The sequence below is a fragment of the Gracilinanus agilis genome, chromosome 3, assembly GCF_016433145.1.
Source record: "Gracilinanus agilis isolate LMUSP501 chromosome 3, AgileGrace, whole genome shotgun sequence".
In the NCBI taxonomy this organism is placed as follows: Eukaryota; Metazoa; Chordata; class Mammalia; order Didelphimorphia; family Didelphidae; genus Gracilinanus; species Gracilinanus agilis.
Window position 1 is genome coordinate 678,586,788 of NC_058132.1, and position 18,915 is coordinate 678,605,702.

At 39.0% G+C, this 18,915-nt stretch overlaps 1 protein-coding gene across 1 annotated transcript in view; it reads left to right on the plus strand.

Moving 5' to 3' along the window:
* The first annotated feature begins 786 nt into the window (after positions 1-786).
* KCNMB2 (potassium calcium-activated channel subfamily M regulatory beta subunit 2) overlaps positions 787-18,915 on the plus strand; it is a 19,863-nt gene continuing 1,734 nt past the window's right edge. Inside the window, exons 1-2 of the mRNA XM_044669562.1 lie at positions 787-1,013; positions 6,019-6,214. Of these exons, the coding sequence (XP_044525497.1) occupies positions 787-1,013; positions 6,019-6,214 (423 nt within the window). The remainder of the gene's footprint in view (positions 1,014-6,018; positions 6,215-18,915) is intronic.

Genomic DNA, 18,915 nt, shown 5'->3' on the forward strand with positions numbered 1-18,915 from the left:
GCTGATGCTCCAGTAATAAGGTTAAGATATTGCTTCTTCATACTAAATTTTCTTTTTTTAAATACTACAAAGTACCGTGAAAGGAAAAAATAGCAATGGAGAAGAAGAGTCAAGATTTAACTTGACCTCTGTTGACACCTTTTTTACCCACCAAGCACCAGTGTATGAAAAGAAGTTTAGGTCATTACTGTCTTATCCCCTTGCTCATTAATCAAATCAACTGACATCACCACCATCACTACCCAAAGCAAGTAAAACTTAAGAACAATGGCAAGGTCCGGATCTTACCCAAATAGGTTCCACTATTTGCACAACATGGAACAACTCAGTGACAAAATTGACAGATCCAGGCTGTGTATTGACATCGGTTCTGATGAAGGTTTTTCTCTGGTCATTAGAAATTATAAATAGACCAATCGTAAATGGCTACTGAAATCTGCCAATTTCTTGAGAGCAGGGAGCATGAAGCTCTGGGGATGGTAGTCCAAGGTAAACCCAGAAAATTCTTTAAAGGGTGAAGAAGAGGGAGTTCTCTTTCTTCAGGGACAGGAGGTTGCAGAGAGGCAATAAAATGCAATTTTTGAAAACAGTGAATTGGCACATAGATTTGCCAGAACAGGGGGCAGTGCTATTTCTGTTCTGTTTTCAGCTGTAGTTTTAGGCACCCCCTGGGAACAAGGAGGGTTGCTGTGTCCACAAGAGTCCAAGAATGCTGCCCTGTGCAGAAAGGTTTAATGGACCTCCCTAAGCCCTCCCTGCTCCTGAAGATATGGCATTACACCCTCTATGGGGGAATTGATAAAATGTAAAGTTCACCTGAGAATTATTATTTTCAACCTCAGAAATATTTACCAAAAAATCAGGGACCACGACCTTCTGGACAAAAGGAAAACAGTCACCGCTCTGAAAGCTGGAGAAGATCGAGCCATTCTCCTGGGGCTGGCCATGATGGTATGTGCCATCATGATGTACTTTCTGCTAGGAATCACCCTCCTCCGCTCATATATGCAAAGGTAATTTTCATTGTTATTTGGAAACATCTGGTTAATTGGCTCTGCATTCCTGTATGCTTCTTTTCTAACAATTCTTCACTTTTCCCAAGACTCCGACCCAACCATCCTACCCAACAACCCAAGACCAGAACCAGAATTTTAATGACCAGAGGTCATAAATCTAGAGCTGAAAAGGACTGTAATTGCCAAGTAGTCCAGCCACCTCATTTTACATGTAAGGAAACTGAAGAACAAAATGGTTGTCAACCAACCAGTATTTGTTGAGCACCTACTATATTCCAGATAATTAGCTAAGCACTAAAGATACAAGAACAAAACAGGGACATATCCAAAGTTAAATACATAGTAAACTTCAGAGGTGAGGTTGGAATCCAAGTCTTTGGACTCTATAGCCAATATTCTTTCTACATATCTAGTTTTATATTTGTCATAGAGAAATTGAATAAAAAGATGTGTAATATGGCATGGTGAATAGATAACTGACCTCTGAGTTCAAGTCCTGCCTCTGATATATACTGGCTGTGTGACCAAAGACAAGACCCCCAGTTTAGACAAGTCTCTAAGGCTACTCAATACAGAAGAGTTCAGGCAGGTAGGTAGCACCTTGGATAGAGCACAAGGTCAGAAGTGGAAGACCCTGGGTTCCAATCTGTTCTCAAACACTTTCTAGCTGTGTGACTCTGGGCAATTGCCTAGCTGCCTAGCTCTTGCCACTCTTCTATTGTAGAACTGATACTAAAACAGAAGGTTAAAGATTTAAAGAAAAAAAGAAGTTGCTAATTTGCATTAGTACTAGGAGTACTCTACACAAGCAGTCTCAAATATATAGCCCAAGTGTGGTGACCGTGGGCAAGTCACTTAACCCCCCTTTGCCTAGCCCTTAACATTCTTCTGCCTTAGAACCAATACACAGTATTGATTCTAAGATAGAAGGCAAGGGTTTAAAAAAAACACTCCCAAGCATGTTGGAACCACATTAAAATGTAATTGGGAAGGGCAGCTGGGTAGCTCAGTGGATTGAGAGCCAGGCCTAGAGACGGGAGGTCCTAGGTTCAAATCCGGCCTCAGACACTTCCCAGCTGTGTGACCCTGGGCAAGTCACTTGACCCCCATTGCCTACCCTTACCACTCTTCCACCTATAAGTCAATACACAGAAGTTAAGGGTTTAAAATAAAAAAAATGTAATTGGGAAATACTTAACAAAATAAACAAAAATAAAGTAAAACATAGATTATATGAATATGAGATTTCTAAGTCAACATGTCAGCCCATCCAAGACCCTGATGTGTGTGGTTTAATGACCCCCTTTCCAATTAAGTTTGAAACCACTGTCCTACTGCTTTTGATTCTAACTAATCTTGTATTTATTCTCTTTCTCTATAGGATGTCCCAAAAGTCTTAGTATAATTATAAACTTCAGTAATTTAAAATTTCAATTAAATTGCTTTCAGAACAAAAAAATCATAGAGGTCAAAGGAAAATATATTAGGAAAGAGAAATCTAGTTTCTGGATATAGTTCATTTTATAAGGTGTGGTCATCGAATCCATCCAATGGAATGACAATCTGGCTATTGTTCATCAATTAAAGGGCTGGTTACCATAGAAAAACAAAAGCACATCATTTGTGTAAGTCACCTGGGAAATCATAGCAATATTCAGCTGCCTATGAAAACAAGATTCTCTCCCATGAAAAATGGAGGTTTAATTTAGAAAGAGGAATCAAGCTATTTTATAGCACCCATTTATCCATGTAAATTAATACTTTCATTTTAGAAACAAAATCCAACTGAAATAGAGCCATTTACTGAAATTAAGGCATCATCTTTCACAGTTGTTATGGCTCTGCTCAGATCTGCTCATAGCCTTCAGCTATGTTCATTCTCCACAAAAGAAACTGGAGTTTGGGAGTGGGGTCCTATGCCTTGCTCCAAAAGAGATCAAAAGCCGTTGTCCCTATGGAGGGCCCACCTAAGACTCCTCACCAACAGGTCAGAAAAGTTCCTCGGGTCCTCACTGAGGAAATCACAACTCCCTTACCCAGAAGGGATGCCCTTGATCTACTAACTCTAGCCACCCTCTTGGAGGAGGCAGGGGTGGGAGAAATGGCACCCTACCAATAAACTGTTAACCTCAGTACTAAACCCAGAGATGTTAAGCCCCACCACCCCACAGTCACTAGGGTAATCAGTTTATGCCCAGAAGCTGGAGATTGATTGTTCTTCTGTTATTTCCTAATTACAAATCAACAAGTTCAAAAGCAATCTTTTTTTTTAATATCCCTGACCAATCCAATTGACAGCTGGGGAGAATTTACATTCTTCTTTATTCTCCAGTTGCAGAAAATAACAATTAACTGCAATGTTATTTAACCCCTCATTTCCCAGGGAAAGACCTCCTCTCCACTGTATTTGTATAGGCAGAGATACAACTGTAAATATATAGTCTAAATATATATACATGTAAATACATGCCTTCACATATAAATATCTGTATATATTAATTTTGTATTTATGCACTTGTTGTCTCCCCCTGTTAGTTTGATATTTGTAGAGACTCTTTCATTCTCTTATCCCTGATGGCAAGCATAGTGTCTGGCACAGAGTAGGTACTTAATAATTATTGGATCATCTGATTGACTTACTAAAAATGTACTGTAATCAGGGTTGTTTCTGAACTTTGAAAACACCACCACTTCTCCCTGATCATATGATTAGGCCATGTCCAAGGTGGGATTTGCCTCTAGGTTTTCTTAAGAGAATGAGATAGATAGATGGCCCAGTGGATAAGAATGCTGGGTCTGGAGTCAGGAGGACTTGAGTTCAAATTCAACCTCAGATACTTACCAGTTGTTTGACTCTGAGCAAGTCATCTTAATTTCTGTTTCCCTTGGAAGCAGTTAGGTGGCTTGCTGGACAGAGCATGGGGCCTTAAGTTAAGAAAACCTGACTTCAAATCTCGCATTTGCTAACTGTGTAACTAAGAAAGTCATCCAACATCTGTTTGCCTTAATCTACTGGAAAAAGAAATAGCAAATCACTTAAATATCTTTTCCAAGAAAACCCCATATGAGAAATCATGAAAAGTCAGACTACTTAAAATAGTTTCCCAAGAGAAAGGCATTATGGTTTGATGCAGTGGTGTCAAAATCAAATAGAAATAAAATGGATTCTTCCTATGACATATTGACTTAGAAAACCATAAGTTGACATTATCTATGTTGTGCTATATTTTTTTTATTTTATTAAACCTTTCCTGATTCTATTTTAATCAGTAATGCTCGTGAGTAATGCTCCAGCCTTCTGCTGGAGTTTTACACCCCAGGTTTAATGGGTAGAGTGTTAGACATGGAACCAGGAAGACTTAGATTCAAATTCTGCCTCTGATGTTTCTGCCCTACGTGATCCCAGACAAGTCAATTCACCCCAAGGGGCTAGTTTCCTCCTGTGTAAAATGAGGAGTTGGACTGGATGGTCTCCAGGATCCATCCAGATCTAAATCAATGAATCCATGAACATTTCACTTTACAAAGTCTTTTCCTGGACCATTGAACTCTTGGATTAAAGCATGGCATAGAGAGGGGGTCAGGGAATGGAGAAGATTATACAAATGAGAACTAGACAGAAATGGAGAGACTACTATTCCTTATACATCAAACACCTTTGATTTCAATGGTGTAAGAACTTCCTCTAAATCATTTATAACCTATAATCCTGCAGAAATATCCTGGCATAGTGAGTAGAGCATTGACTGCATAGTCAAAAAGACCTTGATTCAAATCTCTTCTAATATTTACAATGAGCGGGTCACTTAATCATTCTGTGACTCAGTTCCTTGTCTGTAAAATAGGGATCACAGTGTGGCCCAATGGTAAAGAATATTTTGGAGTCAGAGAATCCAGCTTCAACCTTGCAATTAAATGTCTCAGTTTCTTTCTCTGTAAAATGAGGGTTTGGAGTAGATGGCTGCCTCTGAGGTCCCTTCCAACTCTTAACCAATGCTCTGATGGTTCTCCTAGAGAATTTCCTTCTTAAGGTTCCTGTAAGGCTTAATTGAGATAAAACATGTATATCATGAAGTAATGCCTCTTTCTATTGATCTTATAGAATTTACAGCGAGCTTAGGTAATTTGCCTTTGAGGAATAAGTGCCTAGTACTTGGTAGGCATTTAATAAATGCTTCTTTACTGATGGATTAAGAGATATCAGCGGTGGGATTTGAATCCATGTCTTCTGGCTCTCTGTTCAATATATGCCATGTCACTTCTGGAGAAAGTTACTTTCTTTTTGGATCAGATCCATGATTTCATTGGCACAGGGAAACTGCCATGGAGGAAACCTCCTCTCCCAATATAGATAAGGATCTATTCTGCAGCTTATGGTCTTTGAGAGTCCTGAGAAGTTAAATAATTGCCCAAGTCACACAGCCAATAAGTGTCAAAGAGTGGGACTTAAACTTGGGTCTTCCTGACTGTGCCTTTGTCTCCCTACATACTCTATCCTACTGCCTCTTATGAGGTTATCACAAATTAGAAGTACCAGGATGGGGACAGTTAGAGACACAACCGACTCATCAGAATATTCTATGAGTCAAAAGTAACCCTCAGTTGAAGGGGACACCCTTGGAAGTCACATGACATTCATCAGAGCCTTCAAAGGTGCCATACTGAACCAAGTAAAAATATCTTTGGACTGGTGGTTGGCCTGAAATTGATATTCATAAAGATGTAAATGTTGTATTGCAAAGGGAGTAAAGCATTTCAATCAATCAACAATCATCAATTTATTTAATGTCTACTCTGTGCCAGGCATAGTGCCAGGCGCTGGGATCACAATGATGAAAAGCAGCCCTTTTCCTCAAGGAGTTAATAGCCTATTTACTTTATTGATTTCCATAGTTATAATGGATTTTAAAAATATGAAGAGTGGACCATCAAGGACCCAAAATTGAGCCTACATGCATCATGAGTGTAGCTGACTTGATTTCTCTTTCTCTCCTCTTTTCAGTGTATGGACAGAAGAGTCTCAATGCACATTGCTAAATGCTTCCATCACAGAAACATTTAACTGCTCTTTTAATTGTGGTCCAGACTGTCGGAAGCTCTCTCAGTACCCCTGCCTCCAGGTCTACGTCAACCTAACTTCTTCGGGACAAAAGCTCTTACTTTACCACACAGAAGAAACAATGAAAATAAATTCTGAGGTAGGCACATGCCATGCATTTCTTTTCAGGTCTACTTCATGAGGACAGCTCTTCTCAGTGCTTGCCCAGTCCCTGACTCCAAAAACATCCCTCACTTGGTATTCTAGGAACAAGAATCACAGAGGAAGCCAACAGTGCTCCTTTCCCCTAACTTATATCTTATCTACATAAGATTGATTTCTTGTATGAGGTATGAATTTCAGTCACTACCTTGTTCCGTCACTACTTTAACCTTTACCCCTTTGGAAATGAAGACACCATATCCATCATTATTCCTCTTATGGATAGAGTCCCTCCAAAGTCACAGACCACAAGTACCCCATGTAAGAAATCAGGGATTGCTGACAACACAGTAGATATGGGACATGGATGTGCTATTGGGTTCAGATGGCTGTTTTTCTGACACTGGCACCAATTCCTCACCTGATCGACTCTATTCTTATTTGTTCAAGACAGTTATTAACAAATAAACAACAGTTATTAAGTACTACTATGTGTCAGGCACATTCTTGACTAGTCAGGCATTGGGAACAAAGAAATTAAATAACCCTTTTCTCTCAAGGAGTTCACACTCTATTGAAATATACATATATATTATATATGGATGTGTGGAATACATGTATGTGTGTGTGTGAATAGATGCATGCATCAGGGTATCCAGAAGTCTTAGTGAAATTTTAAATTACTGAAGTTTATAATTATACTAAGACTTTTGGGACATCCTATAGAGAAAGAGAATAAATGCAAGATTAGTTAGGATCGAAAGCAGTATTTAAAATCTCTGCTCTTCTCATTGACCCTATCTAGTTTTCCTTTATTAGAATTGGGAGAATAAAATGCAGGCTTTGAATGCTGAGATAAAATTTTCATTCTAGAAATCTAAATTGCCTGATTACTTTTTCCTTAAGACTCATTCCCATTCAGATGGATCATAAGATGATTCTTTGAGTCCTTTTATCATCCCCATAGCATACCTTAAAAAAAACAGCTGGGTGGCACCTTGGATAGAGTGCCATGTCTGCAGTCAAGAAAACCTGGGTTCAAGTCTAGTCTCAGACACTTCTTAGCTTTGTAACCCTAAGAAAATCACTTAACCCCAATTGCCTAGCCTATACTGCTCTTTTGCCTTGAAACCAATAGTTATTATTGCTTCTAAAACAGAAGGCAGGAATTTAGAAAAAAAGTAGATTACATATAAAACTATCAATTCCTAGTAGCGAGAGCTTAATTCTTCTACACTGGGCAAACACTATAGATGTTTATTGAACTTGTGACCAAGAATAAGATTGGTTTCATCAGCCAAATTCAGAGAAAACCAAGCTGCCTTTTGGTTACAATAGCTCACATGAATTATTGCCACCCCATCTGAGGACTTGACTTCCTGAATATTTCAGAAGCTGGTTTTTGAAAATCACTGCTCTAGTTCACCCTAATCTATGAGAGGCACAAATAATGTTCAGTTGCCTCAAGGTTATTTTATCAATAAATAAAAGTGAATGTAGTCCCAGTTTTTTTCCAAGATGTGGCTGTTTCTACCATCAGCCCCTCCAAACAGGGTTGATGATATAGAATAATGAGTCAAATGCCAGACTCTCAAATACTGATGAAATTGATGAAATCACTCAAAATTCTTCAGGCATTTATCAAGTGCCTACTGTTTGGGGGTCAAGGTGTTAGGGGCTGTGGATACGAAGACAAAAGGGAAATAATCCCTCCCCTCAAGAAGCTTACATTCTAAATGAGGGAGAAAGCACAGAAAAGTATATATAAAGTACATACAAAGTACTTTATGGGGGGCACTAGCAATTGAAGGGATCAGGATGGGCTACCTCTTGAAAGTAGCACTTGGAAGCTGATGCCATATAAATACTAGCTGAAGAAAGTGGGAGTGTTTAACCTAGAGAAGACCTAAGGGACGCATGGTAGTTGTCTTCAAATATTTAGAGGGCTGACACATGGAAGAGAAATGAGACTTAATCTGCTGGGTCCCAAAAGGATGAAGCCAGTATAACACATGGAAGTTGGGGGAGCCAAGGTAGGAAAATCCTCCTAACAGCAAGAGCTGTCCAAAAGCAGAATAAGCACTCTCTCTCAAGGGTGGCTTCAAGGAGAGGCTGGACATATTCCTTTCCAGGAATAAGATGGAATAGTTGCTTCTGAGGCCCCTGCAAACTCCTGAAAACTGATCCTGTTGTGTAAGCCTTAAAGAGATAGACAAATGTCAACTGTTATTGACTTTCCTTCTAGCCAAACAATGGGCATTTCAGATTCTTGCATCTTGTAAAGCTAAAATTCTACAGAATGGCCCCAACAATATTTCAGAGCCCTCATATGTGAGTTAGCATCAAATGACGATTCCACTGAGATACAAAATGTGCTTGGAGTCTTCACTGTGTTCCTGCTGACAATTTGGGGAATGTATAATTCATTTGTTAAGCCCCCTATTATGTGTCAGGCACACAGAATTTGGACTAGGAAGGGAACTTGGAGAAAATCTAATCCATCTTTGTCATTTCGGAGATGTTAAACTAAGGCCCAGAGAGGGGAAGTTTCTTGCCCAAGATCACAAAATTATAAGTAACAGAATCAGAATTTAGGCTGATTTCAGAGAGGGTGATTTTTCCTTTCCACTGCACTATAGCTGCCCAGTTATTTCCATATTACTGTTTAAGGCTCATTCCTTTACTCATTTCTTTACTTTTGACTGTGCTTGAAACTTCCCATTAGAAACTTGCTTTTGTGAGGAGAGGGGGTGGACGGGCAGGGGGCAGAAAGCCCAGATGGGAATTGCTACTGTCAAACCTTACAAACTTCTCCTTAATGGTCTGAATGACTCCACACCTCAGAGAGTCGAAGCTGAAAATAATTGGGGGACTTTTCAACATGCTCCCTTCAACCACAAGTTGTCATTTCTTTCTACAGACTTTCATTTCTGAGATCCCAAATATCAAAATAATAGAACTTGGGCATGTCATGTTGCATCCAAACCTGACAGCACTGAGTAGCAACCAGTACTTTTCTTTTCAAAGGGTCACCAGACAGTGACCTTTAAAAGTTCAGCTGGCACACATGAGCAAAAGATGGAGGCTGCAAAAGCTGGCAAAGGATCTCTTCCATCGGCTCCTCAACCCATGCCAGGGATCTCGAGCTCTGTTCATCCTTCCCTTTTGAGCTTAATCAAGGACAATTCATTTCTGTATTGACTAGTTAGTAGCCTATGTGATCAACAGGGCATAGTGGCTTCAGAGAAAGGAAGAGTTGGGTTCAAATCCCACCTCTGACAGGAACCTGCTATGCTGGCATTGGCAAGCCATTTAACTTCTCACTGCCTCCCCAGTTTCCCAAGACTATGACTTACAGTTGAAGATCTGATTTGCAATAGTGGAGGGAGCCTTCATACCAAGAAATCCCTACACTGATAAAATCATAGATATAGACTTTTTAAAAATACCATTCCCTTAAAATATCCACATTCCTAAAAGTTATAAAGAAATGGCAAGGGGTGGAAAGGAGGTGTTTTTACTGAAATGTGTAATACATAGCTGTCAGCTTTTAAGTAGAGTCAATAGGACACAAATGGGTCAGTCATGATGTTGTCATCTTCAAAGGCACAAGGACAATTTTCTTTCATTTTTGTTCCCTGCCCTACGTCTTTTTTCTATGGCTCCTAAAGTCATAGACTTTCAAAACAATCACACAATCAATAAATATTTATTTAAAAACTAGGCATTAGAGGAAACAGCCCATGCCCTCCAGATTATGTTCTATCAAAGGAGAAATTTATATTTCTTTTGCACTTATAAATGCATTTATTTGCATTTACAAAGAAATATAGAAACATATATTTATATATACAAAATAAAAACATATACCAAAAATATATTTATATATACAAAATAAAAATATACAAATATAAAAAATTTATATACACAAAATAAAAATAAATATGAAATATTTGGAGGAAATTGGAGACAGTAGCAAAATTCTGATTGGGTCTGCTCAATAAAAGAAGATGGGCACTCTTAATTAGCAGTTAGTAAACTAGCCATGCCTGAGGAAGGGAAGGTCGTTCCAGAGCTTTATATTTTTGTTCATGATTGGGCAAGAAAATGGCTATGCTATAGCTTCATGTTGCCATAATTGGAATCTTCCTTTCTGATTTCTCCTATTTAATTGGCGTTTAACCGATCTTTTACCCAGAAAGACTTCTGTAAACATGCCAGCCTAGTTTGTGAGGTCAATTTGAAACAGAAAGGAAGGTCATTCCAGAACCTTATATCTTTGTCCATGATTGGACAAGAAAACTGTTGAGAGAGCTTCGTGTTACCATAATTGGGATCTTCCTTTCTGATTCCTCCCATGTAATTGGCATTAAACCAATCTTTTACCCAGAAGGGTTCCTGTAAACATGCCAACCTTGTTTATAATGTGAGTTTGAAATATAATTGACCGAAGCTTTCCACTAAGGGCCCCAAACCAAGAGCAGCACAGCTTATTCAGTCCCCCCGAGTTCTATCTGACTTCATGGTCCCAAGTTAACTTGGTCTTAGAAGCGACTTGGTTCTGTTTATATAATATGTAAGATTAAACATTAATATCCAAATACTCCAACTATTATATTTTTATAAAGTTTATTAATAATAACTTGAAACAAAAGGAAAATAGCAGCCTCAGTAAAGAAAAAGAAACTACCTAGGAACTGCACACGCAGGAGGAGAGTGCGCACAGAGCCTCCAGAGAAGAGAGAGTGAGGATGGGGTTATAAACAACTTATAAACAAACATAAGCACACAATTTGGGGATAAAAGTGAAAGGGATGCTGGGTAATATGGTTCGGGGGTACAAAATTTCTGTTTACACAAGTCATAGGCATATACAGGATACTAGCTACATGTACTGGCATATTCTAGAGTGAACATTACCACTAGCACTGAGGCGATGAGGAAAGTCCAATGATAATGATTGCCCCAGGACATGCCAGCACACTGCACCCAGGATCAGTGTACCCTTAAGTAGAAGGTCATAGAGTATTGGAGCTGAATAAGATTTCAGGGAACACCTTATCAGAGCATCAGAGGCTCTAGTCCTGGAAAAGACCATAAAGGTCATGTGGTCATTCCCACTTATTTTGAAGATATGGTAAGAGTATCTCAGAGTGATGAGCTTCCTGCTCCAAAGACATAAAGCTTATAAAATAACAGAGCACTTTCCCCCACAGCACTCTTTGCACTATAACTCTATGCTCCTTCCAAGATATCAGCTTTGGAAAAGTTGTAAGAATCTAAACCAGTAAACCACTATTAAGCAAGCATCTGCTCTGTGCAGAGCACTGTCCTAGGTGCTGAAGACCCAAAAGCAAAGAAGTTCTCTTGTCCTCTGAAAGGCAACACTCTTAACATCCTACTAGAGAGAATGAAGCCTGGATCCCAAACAAGCCTTGTGGTTCCCTGCTTCCCCAGATTTGTGTTACCCTCTCCAAAGTCCCCCCTTGAACTTTTTACACAGAAAGAAGGGAGGCAGCTGATAAATCAACTGAGGTGAAGGAACCAAACCCAACTCATAGGAAAAGTAATGGTACCATCTATCTAAGAAAGAAAATAACTAAATTTTTAAAAAATACCTAAACTTTATAGATTACTTTTTCTTTATCTTTTTACTTAAGTATTAATGCTTTAGATGATGTTCCCAGCCCATTCTCAAAAAAAACATTTTTGTATTAGGAGAAATGTTAAACACAGTGTTAAATATGACTATGATGCCAATCGTACCTCTGACACTTACTAGCCGTGTAACCTTGGGCAAGAAACTACATCTCTTGAAGTTCAGGTTTTCTCATCTATAAAATGGAAATAATACTTGCAATACCTATTGTAGAGGTGATGGAAAGTCCAAGTGAGATCACAAATGTAAAAGCACTTTACAAACTAGGAAGTCATATATAAGGGATATATGTCGTCTCCATCTTCATGATGAGCTTTTGTGGGGCAATGCTACAGCCCACCATGGCTGGAAGATCTCAAAATTAGGAAATGACATACTACCAATAGGAAAAGTATTCCATAAATGAAGAACTGGAAAGACATTAGAGTTCTGGTCAATTATATCACTTTTACAGATGAGGAAACTGAACTCCCAACAGAAGACATGACTTACCCAAGGCCACATTGATAGTTAAAGTAAGGGACATGGAATCTCCCAGTCCATTTTGCTTCTGGGTTTACTACAATATTATACTATTTTAAAAAAAAACCTTACCTTCCATTTTAAAAGCAATACTATTTATTGGTTGCAAGGTAGAAGAGCAATCAGGGCTAGGCAATGGGAGTTAAGTGACTTACCCAGAGTCACACATCTAGGAAGTGACTGAGGCCATTTTTGAACCCAGGATCTCCTCTCTCTAGGCCTGGCTCTCAATCCACTGAGCCAACTATCTGCCTCCAATATTTCTTATTAGGGCTCTTATTTCGATGCCTTTACTCCATGAGTAGAAATACAAGATCAACTAAAAGAAAATATTTGTAGAACCCCATCCTCAATAGCTCTTTAAATCCATGAAACAATGCAATACTTTCTTTTTTCAATTAGTTAATTTGTTTATTACATTAAAATTCCCAGGTATCTTCCTCCTTCTATCCCTTACTCAAATTAGAGAAGGCATCATTTGACAAAATAGATATGGATGTCTTGCTTATTTCTACTTAATAGTTCTTTCTGTGAAGATGGACATAGATGAGTTATTTTTCAAACAATATTCCTGTTATATATATTGTTCTCTTGGTTCTCTTTGTTTCACTTTTCATAATTTCATGTAGATATTTCTTTTTTTAATTAACCTGCTCATCATTTCTTAGGGTGCAGTAATATTCCATCACAATCATATGCCACAACTTGTTTGAAAGTCACTACTTTCAATTCAATTCAACAAACCTTTATTAAGTACCTATTGTGTCCAAATCCTATCATAGGCACTCAGGATAAAAAAGACAAAACCAAAGGAGACCCTACCCTCAAAGAGCTTACTCTCTTTTGGGAGAAACTAAAATATACCCATATAATTAAACATAAAATATATATCTATATATAGGTTACATATATAGATATATACATATATATAAAGTTATATTGGTTATATATACAAAGTAATTTTAGGGTATAGGGTTTAGGACTAATATAAAAGATAGTTTGTTAACAATAGAAGTTCCAATGTGTACATTGAAATAGAGAAGAATGGGATAAGCATCCCAGAGAGCTGACACTAATACAGATGAGTCTGAAGAAACAAAGAGTAGCATTCAGGGAAGAAAGAGTCAGCCCTAGTGCATCTTACAGTGGAGAATCACCAAAATTCTAACTGAAGCCAGACAGGGTAGTATATCGGCATGCCCTTCAATAGTAAGGATAATGTGGGACAACTAGACGGCTCAGTGGATAAAGAACCAGACTTAGAGATAGTAAGTCCCTTCTCCAAATATGACCTTAGATACTTCCTAGCTGTGTGGCTTTGGGCAAGTCACTTAACCCCCATTGCCTAGCCCTTACAACTTTTTTGCCTTGGAGACAATATTGTGTATTGGAAAGGTTTTTTACAGGTTTGTTTGTTTTTTTACCTTTTACCTTACCTTTTACAGAAGGTAAAGGGTTTTTTTTTTAATTTTTAATCCACATCCCCAAAGACAAAGTGCTTATCAAGGAGTAGCTGAAACGATAAGGAAATTAGACCTTTGGGGATATGCCAGTTGTAGAATGATATCAGCTCAACAACTCCTCTACTAAGCTGGTTCCAAGAATGCTATCCATTTGGTTGGTGAGGATGGGGTCCAGATGGCAAGGAGAAGGAAACAGTGGACACCCAAGAAGAGAGAGGAGAGAGAGAGAAAAGAGGGGGAATTCTAGACACTCACATTCGCCCAAACCTGCTGGAAACATCAGATCAACTGTTATTTGATTGAGTGTTGGCATAATCAGTAACAGAAAATCAATATCCTTAGATCTCCCTGGTTCAGACAATTGCAGGTGTTTGAGGATCCCTGGGTACTAAAGTGTTTTCATCTCCTGATGTGCTTTCTTTCATTTTGCTCCCTCTTCTTAATCCCCCAGCATGCCAGAATGCTGTAATAAATGTGAAAATGTGTAAGCAAACAGATCAAGGATGAGCCAGGATACTGGCAGGACTGTTAGTGCGTAATTGTGAGAGAATATTGTTTCCCTTCACTCTGCCAAGAATTTTAAGCAGCACAGCTTGCCAAATAGTAAAAACTGAAAGTAAAAACCAAACAACTTTCAAAAACAAGTTCAAAGGAGGAAAAATGCTGATGGGATATTGAAAGTCAGGAGAGGTGAAAGAAAATGAGGCTCCTGGGTACTCAAAGACTGTCTGCCCATCACTCAAATTGGACAGAACACAAAGTTCCCTTTTCCAAATCACCCCTTCCCTCCTAAAGTAAACAGAGGAAATCTTCTGCCTAATTCACCCCTCCATGGGCCTCTTTAGAGAGAAAACAAGAAAGAACTATCAGTCTTAACTAAGGTGAGTCAGTTGGGACTTTTGCCTGAGAATGCCCAATTTAAGAGGGCACATCTAGTACAATCGTTAGCCTGGTTCCTCTCTCTGGTACCCAAACTAATATTACCATGGCAGCAAACCAGTCCTCTGGCTAGAAACCATCAAATGATTTCAGGAACACTACCTCAGCCCTGGTATGATCTCTCCCGCTCTGCCTCTCCTACAAGGTACAAAAAAAATGCCCAACGATAGCTCCATCTATATTTCTCTTCATTCAACACCTCCAAAGATAGTTGGTATCACACTGTCTTCTTCACTCACATCTTCCCAAGGATGCTGTTTCATTTATTGATAAAAGGCTAGGGAAGAGTACTAGATTTTGGAGTCAGATCATCTGGGTTCAAATCCAAATTCTATTGCTTGAGATGATTATGAGGAAGTCATTTTTCACATCTGTAAAATGTTTCTTCACATGTAGAATGAAATTATTTGGCTAGATGAGCTCTCAAGTTTCTTTCTCTCCCAATCTATTCTGTTACCCTTGCCTCTATGAGGAAGGAAAATAGTTTGTTAACTGGTGGATCATTCAGTGAAAATTCCCAGGGAGCTAACAGTACAGTGGAGTAAGAGCCGAGCCTGGAGTCAAGAAGACCTAAATTCAAATCTGACCTAAGATATTTATTAATTTTGTGACCCTAGACAATTCATTTAACCTCTGTTCACCTCCATTCCCTCAGCTGCAAAGTGGGGATAATAATAGCACCTATCCATGGATCAAATTAGATAATATTTGGGGGGGAAGTTCTTAGCACATATAGTGCCTGACACATAGTAAATATTAATAAATGTTCATTCTCTTTTCCCTTAATCATTGTATCATAATTCTCTGCTATTTACAAAATACTTCCCCAGAAGTAGGAAATACAAAAGTTATGATCTAATTTTACAGAGGAAGAAATTGAGGCTCATAGATATTAAGTGGCTTGTCTAAAGTCACAGTCAGTAAGTAATAGGAGCAGGATTTGAATTCATGTCCTCTTAACCTCAAATATACTTTTTCACTGTACCATGAAATTCTTTCTAATAAGAACTGACATGAATAGAGTTATTTAAGGTTTGTGCTATGCTTTACATATATTTCATTTTATCTTCACGACAATCCTGTAAGCTAGGTACTGCAAGTATTATTTTCTTCTTTTTAAAGATGAGGAAACTGAGGCTCAGGAAGGATAGTGATATGCTCAGGGTCACACATGAAGCTCATAAGCATCCTAGGCAGGAATCAAATCCAGACCTTCCTGACTCCAAGTCCAGTGCTCTATTACCCCACACTATAACTCCCTTTATGTGGATATTATTCACTTACAACCTTACATTAAAACAAGTTGATTTTGTCTCTAGGAACCACATCCCACTTTATTCCCATCAAATCACAACAAATAATTTCTCAAAGTCCCTAAGCAAATGGGATTCAGAGTCAACACAGAAGACCTTTAAGTAGAATCAACTTCAGCCACTTTCAAGAGTGAAAATGGGGAATCTTATTGCTAGGTCAAGAGTATGTTGGTGAGGAGGGGACAGCTATATGGCTTGGTGGATTGAGAGCCAGATTTAGAGATTGGAAGTCTTGGGTTCAAATCTTGCCTCAGATACTTTCCAGCTGTGTGACCCTGGGCAAGTCACTTAACCCCCATTGTCTAGCCCTTACTGATCTTCTGCCTTGTAACCAATGCACAATATTGGTTCTAAGAGAGAAGGTAAGGGGGTTTAAAAAAATGAACATATCCCAGCAGCCCAAAAGACTTAGGAAATCTCTATTGGCATTGAGACACCGTGTTCAGGACCAGAGGAGGGATCGTCCCACTGCCATCTGCCCTGGTCAGGACATATTGTGTTCCATTCTGGATATCATACTATATGAAGGGCTGGAGTATATAATACTTTCTAATAACAAATAACAATTGAATATATTAAATAAGCTGGAAGATATAATACTAATACTAGCTGGCATGTATATAGTACTTCAAGGTTAAGAAAGAAACATGGATTAACTCCTTGGATCCTTACCATATCCCCTGTGAGGTAGGTGTTATTACAATCCCTGTTTTACAGATGAGGAAACAGAGGCAGAAAGAGGTGAAGTGATATGTCCAGGGTCATTCAGCTAGTAAATGTCTGAGGCAGACTTTCAGCCTCAAGTCTCCCTGATTGCAAGTCCAGCACTCCATCACCTTCTCTACCTACCTTCAAACCATTTATTTTTTAAGTTGAAGCCTTCTAGAAGAGAATAACAATAAAAGGGCCACTTTTAATGAAGCCTCATTTTGTCTTCAGCTTTTGATAACACAGAATCCTTTGTGAGGGAGGTCATTCTCATAAACTCTCCTGGTCCAAGAATGGAAAAGGCCCCCATGGATTTGTTATCTAAATTGGCAATAATGGTTTGACCTTTTCTAAATACAACTAATTTGATTTTTTTTTAAATCTCCTTGAATAAAACCATTCCTCTGTGTAGCTTCAGGGACAGAAGCAAGATTAAAAAAGGTAACTCCAGACTTCCCCAGAGGCCACTTCTGTCCCATCTGTCCCCAGCAAACTTCTCTCTGGATTAGGTCCAAACACTGCAGAAAGAAGGAAAATGTTTGTCTCTGGCAAGACTGCCAAATAGTCAAAAGCTAGTTTGTAACCTGACGCTCTTAACTCCAGTGGAATGAAGCCTTCTTGAGGGCAAGGATGGTTTTATTTTGGTATTCTTCTCTCTGATGCCTGGCATTTAAAAGAAGCTTTTCAAATTAAACTGAATTTCCTGAGAACTAGGACCCTTGAGGCCACCAGCAATGCTCTAACTAGCTTAGCCCCCTGGTGTATGTATGTCCTTGGCTGATTAATATTCATTAAACTAGAAGATCTCTGAAAGCAGGGACTGTGTTTTCTTTTCTTTGTTATACCCAGAATTTAGCACATTTCCTGGCACATAGTAGGCATTTAATAAATATTTGCTTTCTAACTGGCAAGGCATTGATCAAGCCACATTAAGCTAGACTGCACCTCAAAGAATCAATGACCTAAAGCAAAGCGCTTGGCATCGTTCTGACCCAATCAAGGGGAGATCCTCTCTGTAACTCTGGTAAAGGTTATGTCCCTCCATGGCACCACCGTCCCTGGACCCCGCCAGGAAAATTATTTGAAAAAACAAACCAAAGCCAGCCCATTTTCCCTTCTAGGCAGTATGATCTAGTGAAAAGAGAATTAGCCTTGAAATGTGGCATACCCAATTCAAATCCCACCTTTGACAGATGTGTAATAGCTGTGTGATCTTGAACAGCTCTCTAAGACCACTTCCATTTAACTAGCTTTTTACACCAATAAAATTATGTATCCTGATCAAAACAGGAAAAGAAATCTCCATCTCTTTTATCCTTGTACCCACAATCTCTGTGACAGAATTAACCATGGTCCACACTAGGACCCCAAGAACTTTATTCCTAACTCGCAGGTTCACCTCATTTGTGGATGGATGGTCAGTTTGTTGAAAAAAAGACAAGAAAAATGTTCAGCATTATGTAGACTAAGCAGAGGATAGAAACATCTTTTTTTCTCACTGACTCAGGGAAGAGGAGGACATCAAAGAACACAAAAAGTAAAAAGTAATGGGGTTTTTCCCCCTGGAAAAACAGGATCTACTCAATTAACCTGCTTTTAAAATTAAGAAATAGGAACATGAAATTTGATTCAGCAAATAAAGTAAGTGCTATTTCCACCTGATAAAGGCATCAGTATTGAGCATCTTGCTAATTAAGGTGGGGGGGGTAGTCTATCCCTTACATTCAAAATAATGAAGTTCCATATTTTGGCCCCTTGTGAAGGGAGAGAAGAGAAGAAAAAAAGTAAGAAAGACAATTGCAAGAGGAAGGCAGAGGGGAGAAGAGAAAGAAAGAGAGAATAGTGAAGGGAGAGAGAGGGAAGGAGAAGGGGAGAGAAAAGGAGAGGGAGAGGGAGAGGGAGAGGGAAGGAAGGGAGACAGACAGACAGAGACAGAAACAGACACAGAGACAGAGAGATGGAGAGAGCTAGAGAGCTGGAGAGAGAGAGAGAGATGGAGAGAGCCAGAGAGAGACAAAGAGAGCTAGAGAGCTGGAGAGAAGGAGAGATACAGACAGACAGACAGACAGAGGTGGAGAGAGGGAAAGAGAGGGGG